The 23,405-nt window shown below is 51.1% G+C and overlaps 1 protein-coding gene across 4 annotated transcripts in view; it reads left to right on the plus strand.

Moving 5' to 3' along the window:
* Window positions 1-23,405, plus strand: part of ACTN4 (actinin alpha 4) — an 82,957-nt gene that overhangs the window by 48,258 nt on the left and 11,294 nt on the right. For 2 of the 4 annotated variants that reach the window (XM_066243714.1, XM_066243716.1), the window contains exons 2-11: window positions 4,772-4,886; window positions 5,119-5,238; window positions 8,653-8,739; window positions 9,829-9,916; window positions 11,995-12,073; window positions 13,284-13,365; window positions 15,217-15,302; window positions 18,684-18,776; window positions 21,159-21,389; window positions 21,928-22,075. In XM_066243714.1, coding sequence (XP_066099811.1) covers window positions 4,772-4,886; window positions 5,119-5,238; window positions 8,653-8,739; window positions 9,829-9,916; window positions 11,995-12,073; window positions 13,284-13,365; window positions 15,217-15,302; window positions 18,684-18,776; window positions 21,159-21,389; window positions 21,928-22,075 — 1,129 coding nt within the window. Of the gene's footprint in view, window positions 1-4,771; window positions 4,887-5,118; window positions 5,239-8,652; window positions 8,740-9,828; window positions 9,917-11,994; window positions 12,074-13,283; window positions 13,366-14,102; window positions 14,189-15,216; window positions 15,303-18,683; window positions 18,777-21,158; window positions 21,390-21,927; window positions 22,076-23,405 lie in introns of all 4 variants that reach the window. The other 2 variants (XM_066243713.1, XM_066243715.1) reach the window with 1 other exon arrangement.

The raw sequence follows: 23,405 nt of genomic DNA on the forward strand, positions 1-23,405 counted from the left end.
GACAAGTTTCTCTCAGACCTCTCTACCCTCTTTTGTGGTCATCCCACACTGACCCTTGCCCCTTCAGCTCAATCCTCATGCAGCAGCAGCCAGCATGACCCTTTTGAAGGCCCCATCTGCCTCCTGATACATCTTACTCCCCTCACTCTTCTCTCCAACCTGCTATTTGCATATGTTGTTCCTATTATCTCCCTTATTTTTATGTGACTTAACTCATTCTCAGTAGGATCAGAGTTGGAGAATCACCTTAGGGAAACTTCCCACGTCTTCCCCTGTCACTAGGTCAGGAGTTGTCCCCCACCCAGTACATGGAACCCTCTCTTCAGCCCCCTTTCCAGGGGTGAGAGGGAGGAGGACAGGTGTAACATAATACCTCAGAGCATAGCCTCTAGAGCAGCGGTTCTCAACCTGTATATTTCCGATGGCTTTAGGTGACCCCTGTGTTTTGGTCGTTCGACCCCCGCCGGGGTCGCGACCCACAGGTTGAGAACCGCTGCTCTAGAGCTCACTCAGTACCTGGCTTTAAATTCAGCTCTGGAACTTTCTAGGTATGTAACTACCTGTGGGGCAAGTCACATCACCTCTTAGACCTTCAGTTTCCTTGTTTGTAAAATGTGATGATAATAGCACTGACCTCAGGAGATAGTTCTGAGGATGAGAGAAACTGCTGATAACATGATAAAGTGCCTAGAACAGTGCCCGGCACTTAGCTCTATAGAAACATCTGCTATTATTACTATTATCACTTTTCCTTCTGTAGTTAAGTATTTGATGGATTAATGAGATGCTCTCCCTTGTCAGACTAGGAGCTCCATAGAGTGCAGTTTGTGTCTGCTTTGGCTCACTATGTACCCCAGACAGGGCTTGGCCCTGGGTTAACATTCAGTAAATGCTTATTGAGGAAATGGATGTGTACCAACTCCACAATGGCCTGGGGCACTGGGAGCAGGTGGGACCTGTCAGCGGATTGAGAATTTTGCATAGCAGAGGGGGTACAGTGGGTACATGAGACCTCCATCTATAGAAACCACCTCTCCACACTTTCTTCCTCAAACGTCTTAGCCTAAACTGGGTAGGGAGAGGAGTATATAAGCAGAATGTTATTTTTGTAACCAGCTAGAAAAAGCTATGAACTGTTAATGGCCCATTCCAGCTCCTACTCACCAGCCACACTGCATGGAGAAGTAGCCATCTGAGATTCCCTGAGATTGGCCTCATGAAGTCATGTTCTTCTTGCCCAGAGCTCAAGACTCCGGGAGCCTCTGGTGTCAGTAGATGCCCCTCATCTTTCAGGAGGAGAAAACAGGGCCAAGCAGGGCACACAGTGAGGGTGGGAGGCCTGTTGGTGAAGTTTCCATTTCATGTATGTCAGGTTCAGGAGTGAGTTCTTCCTCATCACCACCTAGGCCTGGGAATGCATATTCTCCCCAAGCATCTGCTCAGTGTTCTGCTTGGAACTTTGCCTACTTCTGGCCAGGGAGACAGGATTACATGGCAGAGTTACCACTTAGTTAAAAATAGCTCTTTCTTGACATATGTATAACACTGAGTACTTAATTTGTGCCAGGCACAGTCCTACGTGGTTTACTTGCATTTTTTTGTCTAATCTTGATTTAAATGAAGAGATTATTGTCTTTGTTTCATCAACAAGGAAGCTGAGTCTCATTGCTTGCCTAAGGTTACCTGGTTGGCAAGTTGCCTCAATGGCAGAGGCAAGATTTGAATTCAGGGCTGTGTGAGCCCCAAGCCAGAGCTCTTGTTTACTTCCCAGAGTCTTTGAGCAGAGGTGCAGAGGGTGGGACTTGTGTTTGGAGGATGAGTAGTAGTACAGTGACCTTGTGAAGATGGACAGTCTGAACCTAATAAGGTGAGATTTGTTCACAGCCTCCACAGTTGGAGTGGGTGCCATCTTGAGAAGGTCTCCTGGAATCTCATTTCCATGCCAAACCATGGGGTAGGGTAAAGGCTTTTGCAAAAAGGGAAGCAGCAATGCAGATGTGTGCCCACACACAGTTCATCTGGCACTTTATGCCAGCACTGTGTCAGAAACTATATGCCTCTCTCTCACTTAAGCTTTAAAGCATCCTGCCCTCAATTTAATTCTTATAGTAACTATAGGAGGTAGATCCTGGTAAGTGTATCCTATAGAGAAGGAAACTCAGGTGTAATAGGTCAAGTCACTTGATTGGAAACACAGAACAAGTAAGCTGAGGAGCTGGCATTGAAACCCAGACCTGTGCCTTCATAGCATGCAGGCATAACCAGTGCAAGCTGACACAGTGGGGTGCCATTTGAATACGTGCCGGAGCATGCTTGCAGACCAGGAACCTAGATCTCGGCCCCAGCAGCAGCAGAACACCAAGGGGGCTCACCCTCTGGGAACTGCATTCTTGCATCCTCAGCTCTGGGATGTGTCTGCCACTTTGCCGTCTAATAGCATCTTTCAGGCACATGCATAATCAGAGGGTCAGCATCCCCTGCCACTTCTTGTCCTAGTCCAGCTTGCTGCCACCCTCGTCTTTAGAGGGCAGCCAAATTCCACATTTACTTGCAGCCCACCGCTGAGACCAGCTGTGCTTTGGGCATTATAATGATACATGAGACGAGAGAGGTAATTCCTACCTCTTGGGAGTATGCACATGTGCACAAATCCTCCAGTAAGACCCAGAACAACTGAAGGAGGCTGAAGGCTGTGGGCTGGAAGGGTACAGAAAAAGTACTCTGGAGGAGGCAGGCAGTATTTCCATGGAGGAGGAGATTAGGGGAGACACAGTGATGTTATTTATAGGACACCTGCTCTGTGGTTTACAGTCATTGTCACCTTGAATCTTCACACTGGCCATGACCTGGGCCGTCTTCATTACCACATTACAGAAGAAGCAGATGTGAGGAAGGTTGGGTGACTTGTCCATATGAGTGGGGTAACCAGCATTCTAGTCCTGGTTTGCCTGAATTCAAGAAGTGTATAGGGGAAGTGTGGGGAGTGAGGTAGGGAAGGCGAATTAATATGTTCCTTAATGAGAACCTGCTTGGTGGCTGGAGCTCAAAGTAGTTTATGGTTGTGGGAGACAGAAAACAAGGCATTATTGTTAAGAGACCAGAGAGGATGGTGTGATGGGATCTGCACAGAGGAGGGGACGTCCAGGTCAGAATTGGGTCAGGGCAAGCAAGTCAGTGCAGATGCCCTGGAGAAGCTGCCCTTCAGGCTGATTTGAGGGAGGGGAGAGAAGAAGGCTACTAAGTAAAGGCAGGAGCAAAGCAAAAGGGACAGCTTGGTGCAGGAAGGAGGTCTCTGTCCCTTAGGCTGAGGAACTCTTCATGTTGTCAAGAGGCAGGTGGGGGAACCCTGGGCCACCAACAGTTTGTCCCATGCCCTTCACCCTTTCCTGCTTGGTTTTGGAAGGAAATTTCTTGTCCCCACTGTAGTGCAGAGTGTTAATTAGGCAAAAAATACAAACTTTGCCCTGTATTGAGTCTCTGAATGAACAGGACTGGTGACAGTCATCAAAACACATGGTGCTTGGCCAGAGCTCTTTGAGAGCCAGCCTCTTGCCTGTCCCCTACCCCCCGTGACCTCTGTTTAGCCAGGGCTTGGAGTATGCTGCTCTTGCACGTTCCTGGCTGTCTGCCTGTGTGCACACTGACCCCTGCAGAATGAGGGGTGCAGGGGCTCCTGTGAGAAACAAGTGCGTGGCTTTTCCCACACCCTGCTGCAGGACGCTGAGTGGGCCAGTTTCCCCAGAAGGAGTCTGGGCATGTCCGCCTTAACTGATGTGACGTGCTTCCCTGGTGCTGATGTCTGATAACATTCTCCAGCCAGAAGGAGGCCGAGTGGCTGTTTACCACCAAATACAGTGCCCTGTACTTGGGTGTTCTCTGTGCTGGTTTGGGATTTGGGCTTATCTATGGCCCTCTGCCTGAAAATGCCCTTTCATTTTCCAGCATCCTCATGCCCAGTGATCCTCAGAAATGGTTGTCTGACTCTGGGAGGGTGGGAGGCCTTGCTCCCTGTAAGCTACATTGATCTTAAAATTAGGAAGGGCGGGGTGTGGAATGTTCCCCAGAAAATAGAGGGCGTCTGGCCTATAGGGAAGTAAACTGTGGGGATGTGCACAGGGTCAGAGGATTTGTGCTCCTGGACTTCAGGGGAGATGCTTGCTGTTGGGCCACCCAAATCTCCCTGGGAGACTGACTTGAGGAAACCTTGAATTTATAGGAGGCTTTTCTTTTCCAACAGCTTTCCTGTCCCAGTTCATTTCTGTGCCATAAATGGGGAAATTGCTGCCCAAGCTTCTACCTGAGGGGGGGGCATGGGGGCAGTGCCAGCTGGGGCTGGCAGTGTCTGTCCAAGAGAACATAAGTTCAAGGGCCCCCTGCCTCTTGATTTTACACTCGGGTCTGGTGCTCAGGTAGGTTTATGTGACTACACTAGCAGACCACAGGCTGTGGCACCTCTGTCTGCTACATATGCCTGGCTCACTCAGGGTGTTGTGGAGAGGGCACTTGCTCTAAGGGTAGCAGACTACATTCTAATCTCTGCTCTGCTACTTTTCATTTAGGTGGTTGTTAACTACCCTGAGCCTTAGTTTCCTTAAATTGACCTGCCTGGCTCATTGTGAAGATTAGAAACAGTGTATATAGAGGGTGGAGCTCAGGGCCGGGCCCATAGTGGTTGTGTTGTCCTGGGGTCAAGGCTATGGCCCAGCCCTTTTGCTGGAAGCCCCAACAGCCATGCTGACCCTCCTGGCCATTTTCTGCTCTGCTTCCCCAGACCTTCACAGCCTGGTGCAACTCCCACCTGCGGAAGGCTGGCACGCAGATTGAGAACATCGATGAGGACTTCCGAGATGGGCTCAAGCTCATGCTTCTCCTAGAAGTCATTTCAGGTGAGGCTCCTCTCCCACAAAGTGCCACCCACACTTGAAACAGGTGGTCTGTCACGGCAGACTCCCAAGACGTCACCCTGTCTATCTTGCTACTAGGAAGAGTGAGGCCAGTATGGCTGCAGGAGCAGTATGTCTGAGCATGAGCATGTTGGGTGGGCTCAGAATGCTGTGGTGGCCCGTTCTGGAGAGCAATAGGGACCCTACAGCCTTCTTTTCTTCCCTTCTTTCTCAGGGGAGCGGTTACCTAAGCCAGAGCGGGGCAAGATGAGAGTGCACAAAATCAACAATGTGAACAAAGCACTGGACTTCATTGCCAGCAAAGGAGTCAAGCTGGTCTCCATCGGGGCAGAAGGTGAGATTGGATGGGGCAGCTCAATTTCTGACCTGCAGGCTCTGAGGCCTGACCCTTGCCCTCTGAACAGAAGTTGTGTTTGGTGGCAGAGCACTTGAAGTGCTTAAAGTTCCAATATATCTTCAACAGTGACCACCACAGTGATTGCCTCAGTGTGACATTAGGCTCACAAGTTCTCCCTTCTCTCCATTCACAGAATAATCTAGCACCCCTGATCACATTGGGCAGGCTTCTTCAGCAGGGGGAGGAATGGCTTTGAGTTAGACCCTGGACACCCACATTCACCCTTTTTGTGCTGAGCCTGAGAGACACCGACAGACATGTGACATGGTGTCTCTGTGTCAGGAACATCTATGCCCTTAGGCCCTGCCTGGTGTCTAGGCAGAGAGGATGCAGAGGGGAAAAGGGCACTCAAGGCCCAGTGTCAGGACTCTGGGGCAGAGAGTACAAGTCCAAAGGTCAGTGACCAGACTTGACTACACAGCCTAGGAGAGTTTGGCCTCTGACTGGATATTCAGGATACTTCTGTGCCCATGGGGATACTCAGGACTGTAATCCTCTACTCCCAGTCCTCCCACTAGAGCAACAATGTGCTATCCCTCCAACAGCAGGTTCTTGTCTTGTGGTCACAGGCGCTTTTGGAGACTAGGTGAGGCCTGATGGAGCCCAGCAGCTCCCCATCAGCCTGGACTCGCAGTTCTGCTCATTAGAGCTGTGTTTTTTATGCCGACATCCGTGTTGTCCTAGCTTTTAGAAAAACAAAGAAAACTAATTGCCGTTAATGACAGGGCTCTGAGAGTTTGGCCAAGACTCTAGGCCAGAATGCCTGTACAGAGTTCCAAGGCTTGCACCCCCCCCCCCGCCAGCCCGGGACCTCTCCAGGGAGGGGTGCCAAGCCTCAGATGCCACAAAATCAAAGCCCAAAAATTCAGGCCCAGAGATTGTCTGTCCTTGCATGGATCTTTCTTCTGGCTGTACTCCAGCCTTCTGCTTTTCACAGCTGCATTTATTTTGCTCAAATGCTAGTCTGTAAATACAGAAGGGGTTAGAGGAAAGACCCATGGCAGTCATCACTTTTCATTTGGAGAAAAATTTAGGCTAAGAATGTTCTCTGTTCATGCCTAAATTGGTTCACTCCCAATCCTATGAACATTGGACCTTGGGACAAAGCTGGAGAGCAGCCTACGGGAGACATTCCAAGGAATACCTGAGAACCCCAACCCCCACCCTGTCCCCATCTCCTTGTTCCTCCACATGATCTAGGCATTTGAAGGAACATGGCTTCCTTGTGAGGGTTCTGAGAGGGCACAAGTTAGAGGCATAGCTGTAGGTCTGAGAAGCAACTGGTAGATGTGTGATGAGAGAAGCCATTTTTTCCCGCCTCACAAGAACTCTCAGCCTTCTGTGATCACTTCCCTGTGTAACAAGTTGGGTGGGAGATGTGACCTCCCCTCTAGATTGCCCATCCCTCATCTCTGGGTGTTTGGCACTTGGGAGAAGTGCAACAGATTTTCTTCTAACTTTGCCCCAACTGGGAAGTCTCTGCCTAGTTTCCGAGTCCGAGGCTCTTGGCCCTGGGAAAGGGCCTGCAGACACTGTGTCCTTCCTCTGCCTCCAGGTAGTAGGCTGCACATATTTTCTTATCCTTAAACTAAAGTGGAAAGTTGCTCTCATCTACCCATGGCTTCACTTGGGGAACTTCTCCATGGTTGCTAATAGAGCCCCCCCCTTTTCTCTTGAGTGTGTCCTTGGGGAAGGTTGGGCCCCATCCTCTGGATCACCACTACACCTCTTTTCAAATAAAGCTCACCCTCAAGTTTCTGTTCTTGAGGATCCATGATCAAGGTCTCCTGAAGTGTCCTTTTGTTCTTCCCACCCATTCTCCCTGCATCTTGTGTGCTGAGGTGTGTGAGGGCAGAGGACACTTAGGACTGCCAAAGGCACAGCTGGCTGATGGGTGAGGCCTCTGTACTTCTGTCACCCAGCAGTAGACACATGGAACACTGAGTGTTATGGAGATGACTTTTCTTTAAGTTGCTGAAGAATATGTGGGCCAGAACTTCTCTCTCACGAACAGAAGTTTGAGAGAGTGATTGGTTTGGGGCTTTATGTCTCTACACTCCCCTTCAACATCATATCCTTCTCAGGGGCTAGGTTCATTGGGAATGCAGTGGTCACAAAAGCGGACAGTGAACAAGTCAGCCAACCAACAAATAATGGTTCTGATTGAGAATCGATGAGAGAAAGTGCAGAGTACTGGGGAGACAGGCCCTGGGATGGGTACAGGGAGCACCTTTAGACTGGTGGTCAAGGAAGCCATTTTGGAGAGGTGGCATATAAACAGAGGCTGACAGGATGGGAAGGACCAGCCATCTGAAGTAAGGGTTGTGGGATGCATTTTGTTGGTGGGCAGAGGTGTGAAGTCCTTAAAGCAAGGAAGAGCTTGGCTTGCCCAAAGGATGCAGCTAAAGGGGAAGGGGATGGTTGGTAACCCAGGGCAGGCCTTGTAAACTGGACTCCAAGACACGGGCTTCATTTAAGGCATAGTAGGGCTTTAAGTAGGTGAGTGACACAAATCTGAATCACTTTTTTTTGAGAGAGAGGGAGAGAGAGAGATGAGAGGCATCAACTCAGAGTTGCATTACTTTAGTTGTTCCTTGATTGCTTCTCATACATACCTTAACTGGGGGCTCAAGCTGAGCCAGTGATTCCTTGCTCAAGCCAGTGATCTCTGGGCTCAAAGCAATGACCTTGGGATCATGTTGATGATCCTCTGCTCAAGCTGGTGCACCTGCGCTCAAGCCTATGACCTCAGGGTTTTGAACCTGGGATGTTAGCATCCCACGTCAACGCTCTAACCACTGTGCCACCACTGATCAGGCTGATATACCTTTTAAAAGGACCATTCTAACCGCTGTGTAGAGGTGGATTGCAGGGGTTGGTGTAGGAGGCAATGTGTCGAGCTCTGGAGGAGATAACAGTGGCTTCATCAGTGGCTTGCACATACATGGCATCAGTAGAATTGCAAGGAAGTGGATAAGTTCTCAACAACAACAGTGTGGTACACCCACTAGTGTGGAGATGTGACCATGAAGGCATGGTGGGCGTGTCAGTAGAGGGCTGGGAACAAACCTCAGGAAGAAGCAGTTTTTTTGAGCTGGATCAACAGAACAAGCTGGCCTGATGAGAAGAGGCTTATGTGGCTGAGGACTTGTGTGCAGAGGCTTTTAGGAGAGTACTTCCCAGTATTCAGGGAGCATCGCCCAGTGAGGGTAGTGGTGGGTAGGTCTGGGCAGCTCTGTCATACAATCAGAGCTCATTTTAGATGGGGTAGGAAGGCTGCCCTGTGTGTGGGGGGGTGTCTCACCATAGTTTAACTACCATTTCACCTTTTGCCTCCCTCCCTGCATGCAGAGATTGTGGATGGCAACGCAAAGATGACACTGGGGATGATCTGGACCATCATCCTCAGGTTCGCCATTCAGGACATCTCGGTGGAAGGTAAGAGGCAAGAGTCCTGCTGATAGCAAAGAACTGCCTTTTCTTCCCACACCATGTCTACGGCCATACCACCCTGAACGCGCCCGATCTCGTCTTCCCACGCCAGTCCCACCTGAGTTGGGGAGAGTTAGATTAGGATTTGGAGCATTTTGTCTTCATGCTTTAAGGCCCATCCCTGTTTCCTGGTGGCATCACAGGGCCTGCCTGGCCCTACACAGGAATGGTTAGTGGAGATGCTGGCTCAGGGTGCAGGTGAAGGAGGTCCCCCTAGAAGCCACCCAGTTCTGGTTGGTATTCAGCCAGAGCACTTTGTTCTCACAGCCTCTGCTTCAGCGGACCCTCACATCAGCGTCATCAAGAGGCTGTGATTGGCCCCATTTTACAGTCAAGGAGCCTGAGTCACAGAATACATTAGTGGTAGAGTCAGGCCTGGCCTGTTCTTCTGAGCATCAGTGCCTACATTTTCCACTTGCTTCCCCACCCCCTGACTGTTGCCTCTATAGACCTGGGATCAGTCCAGGCCACCCTGGAATGAGCTGTTTTATTTCCCTGCAAGCATCTGTGTGTAGCACACAATGAGAAGAGCCACTTGAGCCAGTGTGTGAAGGGGCGTCTGATGACAGGCTACAGCAGTGACCAGGATAGGTGTGTTCCCTGCTATCATAGCCCTCACAGTCTGTTGAAGACATTGGAACCTATTCCCCTCCCTCTCCAGACCTGAGAGAGCCTGAGTAGGCAGGGCCAGGTGCTCAGGCCCCTCCACTAATTCTTCACTGTTCAAGGGAGACCGGGGTTAGCATCAAAGGCTTCTTTGATGGTATGTCCTGGAAGTTAAAGGCACAGGCCTTGTGGTCTGAAATGTTATTTTGTCACTGCCACTTCCTGGGATGACCCTGGGCAAGTGATTTCTTGGGGCCGTGTGTATGTTAGGATCAGCAGAGGCCTGCCCATGTCTGGAATGGGAGGGTCTATTACTATTGTCACTGCTGCTGCTGCTGTTCTGTCTAGTGGCCTGTTCCCCAGGTTCTGCCTAAACCAGAAGTATGGTTTCATCTGAGCCAGTGCTCATTGTTCTTGTATGTTTTGCAGAGACCTCTGCCAAGGAAGGGCTACTTCTCTGGTGCCAGAGAAAGACGGCCCCATACAAGAATGTCAATGTGCAGAACTTCCACATCAGGTGAGTGCCGGCCAAAGCCTGACTCATTCCCTCTCCTCTTTCTGGGACCTGAGGTACATCCTCCCACTCGCCCTCTTTTTCTGTGTTTTTGTCATGGTCCATGAGTTGTCAGCCCTCGGGGAGTCACTCCCCCTGACACTGGCTCCTGTGAGCTCCTTGTAAGGTCCCTATGTCCTGGGGAGGAAGAGGAGGAGGAGGAGTCAGTGGCAGTGGCTGCAGTTGCCTCGCCATCCTGGGCTGAAGGCTTTGAAGGCCGTTCTGTGGCTGGCCTTACAGACTCTTCTTCCTTAAGCAAGGTGATTCTCAGAAGCCACAACAAAGCTCTTTTTTTTTGTTTTGACTTCTCAAGAGGGATCCGTCCTTAGAACTGCTAGTGAATTGGGAGTTGGAGGAATGTACTTTGTCTACTCTAATGAACAAAACCAGCCCTGCAGTGAATCTGCTCTCCCTTGAGTGAGATATGTGCACCATTGCCAGAGTACAGGCAAACTTGGTCAGTGCTGCTCCCGATCCAGAGTACGGCAGAAGGCCGTATGGCTTGGAGGTGGTCCTGAGGTCAGATCCAGCTTGGCCCTGTGACTTCACCCCTTTGAACCTCTGCTGTCCTGCTACGGTGACTGGACCAGGGAGGGATCGCACATAGGAATGAAGAATGGGTACCTCGGGGATCCACAGAGGTTATTCTGGCCTGGAGTCTCTCCAGGGTCTTAGCACTATTTCTGGGGGATAGCACATAGTTCTTCCCTCGAGTTCCTCTGCGTATCTCCTTTCTTTTCCAGCCACTGGTTGGCTGGTCCTTTCTGCACTTCTTTTTTATTTATTTATTCAGTTGGTAAATATCTGTGCAGTGCCTACTGTGTGCCAAGAGTGGCAGCACCGCCCTGGCCAGTAGGCTCAGTGGTAGAGCGTCGGCCTGGCGTGCAGAAGTCCTGGGTTCGATTCCCGGCCAGGGCACACAGGAGAGGCGCCCATCTGCTTCTCCACCCCTCCCCCTCTCCTTCCTCTCTGTCTCTCTCTTCTCCTCCCTTCCCCTCCCGCAGCTAAGGCTCCATTGGAGCAAAGATGGCCCGGGCGCTGGGGATGGCTCTGTGGCCTCTGCCTCAGGCGCTAGAGTGGCTCTGGTCACGACATAGCGATGCCCAGGAGGGGCAGAGCATCGCCCCCTGGTGGGCAGAGCCTCACTCCTGGTGGGCGTGCCGGGTGGATCCCGGTCAGGCGCATGCGGGAGTCTGTCTGGCTGTCTCCCCCTGTTTCAAGCTTCAGAAAAAAAAAAAATAATAATAATAATAAAAAGGTGTGGCAGCACCAAAATGAGTCATCACCCTTAGAAAGTTACACTTAGACCAGAGGGGACCAGTAGTTGACAAAAGTATATAATTTCAGATGGTGAGAAGTGCTATACAAAGAGTACAAAATAGAGTAAGGTGATAGAAAATAATCAGGAGAATATCTTGGTCAGGAGTGGCCTTCCTGAGTAGGTAATATTAAGCTTGACCCCAGAAGGAATCAGCTCTTACCTTCAAGGATCTCAGGGAGAAAAATGTGACCAGGCTAGCTTGTGACTAGCTCTCATTTTGCCTGAACAGAGACCCTCTTACCAAGCCATACCTGGCATTTAGCCAGCCTGTGGGTCAGGTCAGCCAAAGTGTGGGGGTTACAGAGCGCCCACAGTACGTCTCCCCTTAGTGGGCCTGTTCAATCCAGTGCTGTACACTTGTCATGTGTCAGGCCCTCGTCTAAGTGTTCCATATTTACTTACTTAATCTTCACAACAAACCTGTGAAGTGGTACAGTTATTACCCCCATTTTACAGACACGGAAACTGAGGTAGCAGTTATAGGATTTGCCCATGGTCACACCGACAGTAAGTGGAAAAACGGATTTGACCCCAGAGCTCTCAGCTCCAGCAGTCATGCTCACAGCCACCCTACCAATGCTTCTTCTTGCACTGTCTGTCGTACACACTAAACTACCTCAGTAAATGGGAATTGATCATTGCTGTGGGTACCCAGGGCCTTTCTGCACTCCGTTACAGTGCTTGGTGGGTCTCCTCATAACCTTGGCCTTTCCACCCTCAGCTGGAAGGATGGTCTTGCCTTCAATGCCCTGATCCACCGGCACAGGCCTGAGCTCATCGAGTACGACAAGCTGAGGAAGGTATGCATCTCGTGTTCCCCTCAATGGCCCATAGATACCCTGAGTGTCATGTACTCCAAGTCTATTCATCGCCAGTGTCCAGAGCTGGATCCTATGGTTAGATGAGCAGACAGGGAGAGCCTTGTGCCGACTGTTACCAGACCCCTGGGCTCAGTTCTCACCTCCCTTGCTTCCGTTAGAGACTGTCCCCTTCTTCTTCCATGAGCATTGCAACCACTAGGGGTTATTTTATGGCCTGACCAGCCATGCCTTTCAGCTATCCTTCTGAATTCTGGAAGCAGTTCCCTCTCTTTCCATACGGAAGTGGGGTAAGGAAATCCAAACCATCACTGCTGGCAGACAGTTCCCAGGAAGGGTCCTGTTCTAATTTGTCTGTACAAAGCTTGTGACCATGTAAGTCCCTAGCAGCTCCCAGCCTCGTGGGGAAGGCAGGAGAATGTATGCAGAACAAGCCAGCCACATGAGGCCGTGCACAGGTGCTCAGGCTGAATGGGTCAGGGGGATAGTGCCAGACAATGCTGTAGAGGAAGGATGGGGCACCTGAGCTGGCGTGATCGGGTCAGGCCTGTGGAAGAGGAGGCAGCCGAGAGCCAGGGAGAGGGTATTCCAGGTGGAGGAGGCACAGGCCTCACTGAGCCCATTCAAGCCACTGTGAGTAATGGAATTGGGCTCTAGCTGCAAGGTTGTGAAGGTATATAACGGAGGGTCCAAGTAAAGTGGGTTTGAATCCCATAAACATTGGGAGATGTGGGAAGGGATGGTTCGGGGAGGTTGGAACGTGGAGATTCTTGGTTTGCTCCCTCCTACCCCTACCCCTACCCCCACCCCCACCCCTACCCCCACCCCCACCCCCACCCCCAGTGCCTTCTCAAGTCTGGATCAACTGTCAGGGATACAGGACAGGGGGATTAATTTGGGTCTGTAGGTGATTGGAAATTGTAAGAAAAGAGCACATTTTTTCCCGTAGAAAAGGTCTAGTTTGTCCATCAGGACTTCCAGAGGCATTCCTTTGGATCAGCATGGACCTTATCCAGGTGTCCCCCTTGCCCTGCAGCAGCTTAGGTGGCTGAGAACTGCCTAAAAAGGACCTCCTTTCCAGTCCTGCCCCTTCACCAGGTCCCATCTTTCCCAGCCAGCCGTGGGCCCCTTTTGCTTTTACTTTCTGCCTCCGGCTGAGTTTTTTCTCCTTCCCTTACTTCCTTTACCCCAGGATGACCCAGTCACCAACCTGAACAATGCCTTTGAAGTAGCAGAGAAATATCTTGACATCCCCAAAATGTTGGATGCAGAGGGTAAGTACATCACTTTTGTTCAGTCAACACCTGGTTTCGTGTGTATGTCTTACAGTAACTGCAGAAAACTGGCAGAGCCAGCAAACGGATCTGGGTGAATCGGGGCCAATCTGTAGCCAGGGGAAGCAGAGCAGGAGCAGCCTGTGCTGTCCAGACACGCTCAGGAGTGGAGCAGGCTGAGGAGTGGGAGAGGGGAGCTTGAGGAGGATCGACTCTGGGGGCTGCCAGCACCCTGCTTGACCCAGTCCCACACCTGGGGGAAGGCAGGGAGTGAGGTGCCCAGGGCGAGCTAGCTCTTGTGAATAAGCAAGGCTTCTACCTACCCTGTCTGCTGCAGATTCGGAGTCCAGACCCCACTAATGTGGAGTATTTTATTTTTTCCTTTTCTGGCTTTGCTCCATTTCCCAGCCATGCACCACCCCCCACCAGGACCCATGCCGCTGGCCTCTGGTAGCCCTGGGGTCAACTATCCAGTATCCCCTTGAGGCCATTCTCAGAGAGAGGAAGTAGCCTCATTTTAATCCAGTTCCCACAGCTGTGGCCTTCCTAGAGACCATGGGGATGGAGGGGCTGAGGGTGTGGCCAAGCCTACCAGAGTCACCCAGGGTCACTGAATCAGCTCGAAGGATCCTTCTCCCAGGATGGCTGTGTCCTTGGGAGCTTTTGGATCCTGGTGAGTGACCACCCCTTCCTTCCGCCCCTACTTGGGCAGTTTAACCCTTGTCATTCACTTACAGACATCGTGAACACGGCCCGGCCCGACGAGAAGGCCATAATGACTTATGTGTCCAGCTTCTACCATGCCTTTTCGGGAGCGCAGAAGGTACCGGGCAGGGCCAGGCAGGCCCACCTCGCTGCCACTGCCCAATGCCACTGCTGCCTCTCGCCTCCCATGTTCACCTCATTTCTCTTGCAGATGGCAGTGGCCTCTCTCCGACTGGAAGCCACACCCCAGCTCCTTGGCATCGCTGCAGCCCATTTAGTCTTTGCTTATACTATCTATTGAGTGCCCAACCTGTGCCAGGCTCTAAACTAGGCACTGAGGATACAGTGCTGACTATGCCAAGCAGGGTTGCTGTTCTCATGGAGCTTTAGTTCTAGTGGGTGAGGAATACAACAGGCCTATCCATAGATGAAGTCATTTCATGTGATGGTAAGCAGAGTAGAGAACGTGGGGCAGTATGGTGGGATAGAGATCTCTGAGGGCTGCTGTAATTGGGGCCGTCAGGGGATGCCTGTGAAGGGTGACACCATGACAAGGCACTGGGAGTGATGAGCAGGAGCCGTCATGTGAAGATCTGTAGGAAAAGCATTCCAAGCAGAGGGTAGAACAAGTGCAAAGGCCGTGAAGCAGAAATAAACCTGGCTTATTCAAGTAATGGCCAGAGAGGAGTAAGTGAGGAGAAGAGAGTTGAAAATGAGGTTGGAGAAAGTGACAGGGCCAGGCTGTGCAGGACTATTATATTATAGTCTGAGATCAAGAGTTTGGGTTTTATTTTAGGGCCCTATGAGACTGTTAGGTTTATGCTAAGGTGGTAGAAAGGCTCTTAATGTTTTCAGAAAAATCAGTTAGGGTTTGACCCTTCCAGCACCAAACTAGGCTTCCTTTTTAGGGCTGATGGCTAGTGTCACAAACCCAAGCCTGGTTAGGAAAGGGATCCACCTATTCTGAACCCCTCTTCCCCTCACCAAAATCTCAGCAAGACGAGCCCTCACAGCCGGAGCCAGGGTTTGGCTTCCAGTCCAGAGCAAGTGCTATTTCTCCTGCATGAGCCTAGGGCTTGGTCCCGGCTGCCCTCCCTGCATCTTTCACTCTCTCCTGCCTCTCTCTCTTTTTCTCTCTCTGCGCAGATATTGTAGGCACTCTGAGGCCAGATGAGAAAGCCATCATGACTTACGTGTCCTGCTTCTACCACGCTTTCTCGGGGGCTCAAAAGGTGAGCTGGGGTGGGAGCACACCTGGCTGCTGTGGCTGGAGGCTTGCCCTCGCTGTCCTCCTCACATCCTCACCACCTGTCTGTGGTTTGGGTCCTGGCCAGGCCGAGGGTGCCATAGCATGAGGTCTGACCTAATTAGGCAAGTTTCTTGTGACCATGGGCTTCAGTGCCACCACTGAACTGGCACTGGCTCAATGCTCACATGCCACAGATATTCTCTCTCTGAATACAGCCCCCGTCCCCCCACCATGAGATGGGTGGTGGCATCCCAGTTTCTCAGACAGGACAGTTGAGTGTCTATATTACATTAAATAGCTGAACTGCAGTTTGGATCCATACTCTTGACCACTCAGTTGCCCCACCCCTTTCTGTCCATGATCCATCCACACTGGGCTAGCTCCCTGATGCACTGGCTTTTCTACCCCTCTCTGCAGCCCCTTCTTCTCCCAAACAGCCCAGGAAACGGTTGCCCTGGGCAGACTCTCCTCTGAGCCTGTTGCTGCTGACCCAGCTCTCGGGGCCTTTGTCCTAAGCAGCCCCGCTGGCACAGGCGGAGCAGGCGGAGGTGTGTTCCCAGTGGCATCTAACCCTGAGCCTGGCTGACCTCACGTTGCCTCTGCTGCTCTCTCGGGGACCCTCTGCTTCCATGGGAGGACCCCCAGCAACCCCTAAGGAGAGAATCCTACACGGAGGAGGCCTGGGCACCTCTGTCCCCTCTGCTTACCTCCTGGTCTCTGGTCATGGGCAGCAGTGTGCTTACTCTCGGTAACCTGAATTTGTGTCACCAGTTGGCAAGTGGGTAGGAAGGGGAAAAAGACACTTGCTCTCATTTATTAAGCACTTACTACATACTAGGCACAGACTTAGTCCCTTACATACCCCTTGCATGGCGGGTGATGTTATCTTCAATTAAAAGAAGAGAAAATTTAAGTTTAGAGCGGGCAGGCAGCCATCCTTAAAGTCATGGGACAAGAACTGTCTGCGCTGTGCTGTGGACCACCTTCTTCAGAGCCCCAAATCCAGCAGGTGCCTCCCTGTGGGCTGTCAGCCCTGCTCCTGCTCTACCACCTCTTAGCAGTGTAACCTTGGGTAGGTCATTTCACCTCACTCCATTCCCCCATCTGTAAAGTGGGGACCGTGTTAGTACTTGTCTCACAGGATGGTTCAGGGGATGAAATGAGTTCACGCGGGTAAAGAGCTTAGGACTGTGCATGGCTTCATCAGGGCTCTCTACATGGTCGGGTGGTTGGAGCAGCCTTGTCCCTGCCCACTATGGTTCTTCTCAGCCCTGGGCCAGGGAGCCATGCTTTACAACCTCCTGCCACCTACCCAGCATGCAGGTGGAGCCTGTGTTTGAAGTGTTCTGCTAGAAGGCGGGCACAGGCAGGGAGATTGGAAGGGACCCCCAACCCTAGTGAGAAGGCAAGGTGAGGTAGGAGTAGACAGCAATGTAAGATTCCTTGCCACCAACCGCAAATGACAGCATGTATGCCATTGGACTCCTCCTGCAGGACCCATGCCAGCCTCCTTGCTTACCACATTGCCCTTGTGAAAATACTTTCTCTTCTGCCCCAGCTACCTCCCTGTGCTTAGAGCTGCATTCTGTGTGGTGGGGGCCAGAAGGCCTGAAGGGATTTGTAAGAGTGGGCACTGGCAAGAAGGCCTAGGTTAGAGCACCTGGGTGTTTTGAGGCAGCCGGGTGCCTCTTGTAAGTGAGGAAATAAAGGTCTGGCCCTGGGGAGCTGCTGTTCAGCTGAACAGTGCAGGAGCCAGGCTGCTCTAGCCCAGGGTCTGCTTCTCAGGCCAGCCTGGAATGCTTTTTATTATTGCTGCTGTCTTTTATTTTTTATTTTTACGGAAATTATAAGAGTGACATTGGTTAATAAAATTATATAGGTTTTAAGTGCACAATTCTGTAATACATCGTCTGTATATTGTATTGTGTATACACTAATTCTGTCTCTTAAAAGAGCGCTCTCTGAGGTTTATTTTGTTTTATAAATGCAAGGCAAACCCCAGGCGTGGCACAAATATGCCCATTCTCTCATAATAGTTTATTTCTAGTCACTAAAGCATTTGTTCTTTGTTCACTCATCATTCATCAACCCGACTACCTAAAACACAGTAAACCCTGAGCTGGGTGCCAGGAATTCAGCAGTGAAACAAAACACCTGTGACCAGCAGCCCCCACCTTTGTGGCTCTGCATAGCAGAGTGGGTTTCAGCTTGGAGTACTATTTTCTCTTCCAAGTGAGGGGTCAGGGACTAATCTTCACGGCTGCCCTGAAAGCTGCAGTCTTGGCTCTGCGTCCTGCACTCCACTGGGCCCGGGTGTTCACTGGCCAAGGCCCTTGTAGACTCCTCTCTGAGGAGCACTGCCTGGAACCACTCACTGACAGGTGTCCTGCAGCATGATGCAGCATGTGTATGTGTTTGCACACCCACCTTGGCTGGTCCCCTACTTACCTGCCTGCCTGTCCCAGAAGCAGTGTGTGGATGGGAAAGGCTGGGTAACGTACCTGCAAGTAGCCGGGTCTGGAGCATCCCCAAGCCTCTCTGTTTTCCTTCCCCAACGCTCTGTAGACCCTCCTCATTATTTCTGTTCCTGTTCTGTTGCTGTTTCAACTCTTCCTCTTGGACCCTTTTGTACATCCTGAAAGGTACCTGGTTTCTCCTCTCCCCGTGTGGCAGCCCTTCCCCTCCTTCTCCCCTCCTCACACTCCCCCTCAGCAGGCTGATGCAGGACAGTGTCCTGTAGTTGTGCACAGAGACTAGTGACTGTCTCCACCGCTCCCTGCTCTGTGAATCCCTGGCCCCTTCTGTCCTATGGATTGTAACTTCAGCCCAATGAGCCTTTGACACCTGCCTCCAAGGGGAGGCTTAAGGAAGGGGTCCAGCGTGCTCTACCTGTGCACTGACCACGAGGCTTCTGTGGTGGGTACCAGCATCCCCACCCTCTTCCTGCCCCACATCTCTGGCACTTGGCCTTGCTGTGGCCTACCTTGCCACCCAAGGGCAGAATCCAGGGCTTGGCCTAGTGGAGGACCCCTCCCTGCCTCACCCAGTCCTCTTTGTGTGAGCCAATAGAGAATCTTTTAATCCGTTTCCGTCACTGGGAGAGCCTCCCAACCCTTCTCAGCACCTCCAGCGTCCAGGCTAAGAAAGCCGAGAGGCCTGGCTATCTGGGCAGAGGCCTGAGCAATGAGCTATGGGGATTCCAGCAAGGACACTGTCAGGGCTCGAGGTGCTACACTTCCTTTCCTTCCCTTCTCAGGGAGTTCTGTGTGGGCTGTGGATGAGCCAGCTTTCAAGGGACACGCCTGTCGGGGGGAGGGTCACCACCCCCAGGCAGCCCTGACTCTGTGTGTTTCCCCTGCCCCAGGCTGAAACAGCAGCCAACCGGATCTGCAAGGTGCTGGCTGTCAACCAGGAGAATGAACACCTGATGGAAGATTATGAGAGGCTGGCCAGTGACGTAAGTGCCACTTACCCCATCCCCAGTGATTCTATTGGAGCTGAAAGATTGGGTCACCTTTGTTATGCTTGGCCCAAGGTTATGTGACACTTGTAGAATAGAGAGCAGGTATCACAATGAGACTTTCTAGAAAAAGTAGTAAAGTTACAGAATGGAGTTTGCCCAAGCCAGTATATGATATGACTTTTCAGTTTGGTTTCACATGCCTAAGGGTCAAGCGGATATGTCGCCATGCTACCTTTCCTCCCAAGGGCTCTGGGGTCTGGAGCTGGGGTTCCAATGCAGATAATCAAAGACAGTTTCTGAACGCTGCACTGCTTCAGAATCATCTGGAGAGCTCTGTTTCTTGTTTTTGTTTTTGCTTTTGTTTTTAAGTGAGAGGAGGAGAGAGATAGACTCCCACATGTGCCCCAACCAGGATCTGCCTGGTAACCCCTGTCTGGGGCTGATGCTCGAATCAACTGAACTATCCTCAGTGCCCAGAGCCAGTGCTCGAATTTAGCCACTGGCTACAAGAAAAAAGGGAAAGAAGGGGGAGAGATGGTCACTTCTCATGTGTGCCCTGACTGGGGATTGAACCCAGGACTTCACTAGGTGGACACTCTATCCACTAAGCCAACTGGCCAGAGCCTAGGGAGCTTTTTCTTTTTTTAAATTTTATTTATTGATTTTTAGAGAGAAAGTTGGGGGGGGGAGCAGGAAGCATCAATTCCTATATGTGCATTGACTAGGCAAGCCCAGGGTTTCGAACTGGCAACCTCAGCATTCTGGTTCGACACTTTATCCACTGTGCCACCACAGGTCAGGCCTTGGGAGCTTTTTAAGAATTGACATTCTGCCCTGGCTGGGGAACTCAGTCAGAGTATTGTCCCCCTACACCAAGGTTGCAGGTTCAATCTTCAGTCAGGGAACATACCAAAGAATCAGCCAATGAATGAGCAAAGGGGTAGAATAGAAGGTGAATGTTTCTCTCTCTCCTTTTCTTTCTCTCAAATCAATAAATCAACAAGAAATAAGAAGAAAGAATTGATATTCCTACACCCTCCCATGGAGAGACCGATTCAGTAGGATAGAGTCAAAAGCTTATATGGTGCTAGCCAGGACCATGATTTGTCGTGGCAAGCCCTGGGCAAACACTGCCCTCTCTCTCATCACCCCCTTTCCCAAGTGAGGAAACTGAGACCCAGGGTCAGGCACATGTCCACCTCATACAGCTGGTAGGACAGAGCTGGGGTTCAGACCCAGGCAGCTCTACTCCAGAGCCCAACCCTGACCATCAGTTGGGAGTATGGGTGTTCAATAAATTTCTTCTGGATTCTGTCCCTTATTTTTAAAATATTCATATAAAAAATTAAAATGTTTAACCTCCCCTACATCAGTGATTTTACTGCTCTTCTAAACCAGTGAGTTGTTCCCAGACATTGAGATTTCACAAACCAGGAAAATTGTAGAGTATATGACGGCCAGCCTATGGTGGCCAACTTTTTATTTTGCCAAGTTAAGAGATATTTTAAAAAGACCTGTGGTGGTGCAGTGGATAAAGCATCGACCTGGAATGCTGAGGTTGCCGGTTCAAAACCCAGTTAAGGCACATATAAGAAGCAACTACTATGAGTTGATGCTTCCCGCTCTTCCCCACCCACCTCTCTCTCGCTCGTCTCTCTCAAAGACAATAAATAAAAGTCTTAAAGAAAAAAAAGGAACATGGCCTAAAAAAAAACAAAAGAAAGAAAAAGCTACCACATGTTGCTACCACTATTTCTAACACCACGAAAAGGTTAGAATCCCAGCCCTTTCCAAGGAAGGGCAGCTGGCACAGTTCATCAAGACCTAAACACAAGGATACCCTTTGTCCTTGGTTTCCTCATTTTGCCAGAAGTCATTGGGAACCACTTTTTAGCATGTCTATGCTACATAATAACTGATTTTACCCTCCTGGAATTGTTCTAGAATGACATGAGTGGCTGATAAATATACCTGTCACCTTGTTTTTTGATTTTATATTCTAGTTTTTTTATGTCCCAGGCCTTGTGCATGGCACTGGCTACACCCGAGTGAGCCAGGCATGCTGCAGGGTCCTGTCCTTGAGATGCTGACAGTCACTGAACAGGGAAGCCATGAGACCTCAGACAGTGCTGAGCTCGGTGGTGATGGTGGCAGCAGGACCACATGGTGGGGTGTGATGGGGGAGATCACCGAGGAGAGCCCCTGGTTAGATAGGAGGAAAGGGAAGACTAAGAGCAAAGGCAGGAATAGGAAGGAACAGAGAACAACACAGTGGTTCTTGGGGGGCACATGTACCCAGAATTCCCTGCTATGGTATCCCAGTGGGTATCATGGAGTAGTTAGGATGGGGCCACATGGCTTCTTGTGGGCACACAGCTTCTGGAGTGGATACGGCGCACCATCCCCTGGCTCGAGGACCGTGTACCTCAAAAGACCATTCAGGAGATGCAGCAGAAGCTGGAAGACTTCCGTGATTACCGGCGCGTCCACAAGCCACCCAAAGTGCAGGAGAAGTGCCAGCTGGAGATCAACTTCAACACTCTGCAGACCAAGCTGCGCCTCAGCAACCGGCCCGCCTTCATGCCCTCCGAGGGCCGGATGGTCTCGGTGAGGACAGGGTCTGGGGGTCAGTGGGGCCAGGGCCCAGGAGCTGCAGATTTGCCAGACCACCCTGCAGGCTTATTGTTTGGCTAGTATAGTCTTTCTTAACTAGAATGTACAGCTTTTGGGGTGCAGAAGTGGGGTGGGGGTACATTGACACCTTACCACACAACACCTTCACCACCCTACCCCGTCACTCCCTAGATTTTTACACCCAGCCTCAAACTACACCATAGTTTGTGTGGAATTGTTTGAATTTGGAACCCTAGTGCTTGAGACCCCATATCAGGGAAGGACAATATTACTTGGACAGTCACCTACCTGGCTTTCATCACCCCGTCCATGGCATTCATTCATTTTCATTTATTCATTTAACCCAGAAGAACTGATTGCACCTGCAACATGCTGGGCCCTGTCTGGGTTCACAGATATAAAAAAACAGGAGGTAGACATGACCCAGTTCATTTTAGCATCCCTCCAGGAGGCATCACCCTTCTGGGTACCCAGGCCCCTGTGATAGCCCTGCCCTCTCCTGTCCCTGCAGGACATCAACAACTGCTGGCAGCACCTAGAACAGGCCGAGAAGGGCTATGAGGAGTGGCTGCTAAATGAGATCCGCAGGCTAGAGCGGCTCGACCATCTCGCAGAGAAGTTCCGGCAGAAGGCTTCCATCCATGAGGCCTGGACTGATGGTATGGTCCTCCCAGCTCCCTTGCTCCATTCCTAGCTCTCAAACATACACACACAGCCTCAGGCAGCAAGAAAACAGTTTGGAATTTTGTCCTCCTATTCCTATCACCTATCTGCTGTGGTTTCAGAGAGTACTTACAGGTGGGCCTCTTCTTAGATCATCAGAGGCCAGTCATCCAGGAATTGAGCTGAGCCCTATCCATAGGGAAGTGCCCCTGACCCTGTCCACTCTGCAGTGTCTCCTGGACCAGGGTAGGGACAGACTCTCCTATCCCTGGTAGCCTGTGGGCAGTCTGTCTTCCCTCTCACCCTTTGTGACCAGAGACCTCACACTGGATGGATATGTGTTCTTGAGCATGGTCCTTAAAGGCAAGGTGTAGAGCAACCTCCTGACCACAGACAGTGCTCACTGACTGCCAGCCACCTGGAGTGTTCTTCTAAGGAACCTGTTCTCTGCAGAACGGCTTCTCCCCAAAGGGCAGCAGTGCCTTCTGTTTCTCGGCAGTTCTGCAGCTGCCTGTTCCCTTGGCTCAGGATGCAGAATTCATTGCGTCCCTGGCCCTCGGGCAGGACCCACACCATGGTCGGGATTCCAGATAACGGGCCTAGAAGCCCGCGGGACACAGCCAGTGCCTGGGAAAGCAGAGAGCTGTCCACAGGACTCCTGCCCTCCCACTTTCCCCCAAGTGTCTCTGCCTTCCTGCGGTTACCAAACTCAAGGTTCGCCCACTGCCACCATTCTACCCAGCTGATTTCACTTTCTTGCATTGCTCATGGTGGTTTTTCATTCTTCCCATCCCCATGAGATCCTCACTGAACCTCAGGGGGCTCCTCCAGTCCCCCTCCCAGCTATTTATCAGGCAGCCCCAACACTGGCCAGATGCCAAGACCTACCCAGAGGCCCCAAAAAACAAGCAGATTTTGGCATTTCTCATTAGAGGACCTTGTGCATATAGGTGAATTTATTTTTTATTTTTTATTTTTCTGTGTGTGTGACAGAGACAGAGAAGGAGAGATAGAAACAGACAGACAGGAAGGGAGATGAGAAGCATCAATTTCTCGTTATGGCACCTTAGTTGTTCATTGATTGCTCTCTCATATGTGCCTTGACTGGGAGGCCACAGCAGACTGAGTGACCCCTTGCTCGAGCCAGTGACCTTGGGTCCAAGCTGGTGAGCCTTGCTCAAACCAGATGAGCCCATGCTCAAGCTGGCGATCTTGGGGTCTCGAACCTGGGTCCTCTGCGTCACAGTCTGACGCTCTATCCACTGCACCACTGCCTGATCAGGCACATAAGTGGATTTTAAAGCATCCATGTTCCACTCTTGGACT

Source organism: Saccopteryx bilineata, chromosome 9 (genome assembly GCF_036850765.1).
Source record: "Saccopteryx bilineata isolate mSacBil1 chromosome 9, mSacBil1_pri_phased_curated, whole genome shotgun sequence".
NCBI classification, from domain to species: domain Eukaryota; kingdom Metazoa; phylum Chordata; class Mammalia; order Chiroptera; family Emballonuridae; genus Saccopteryx; species Saccopteryx bilineata.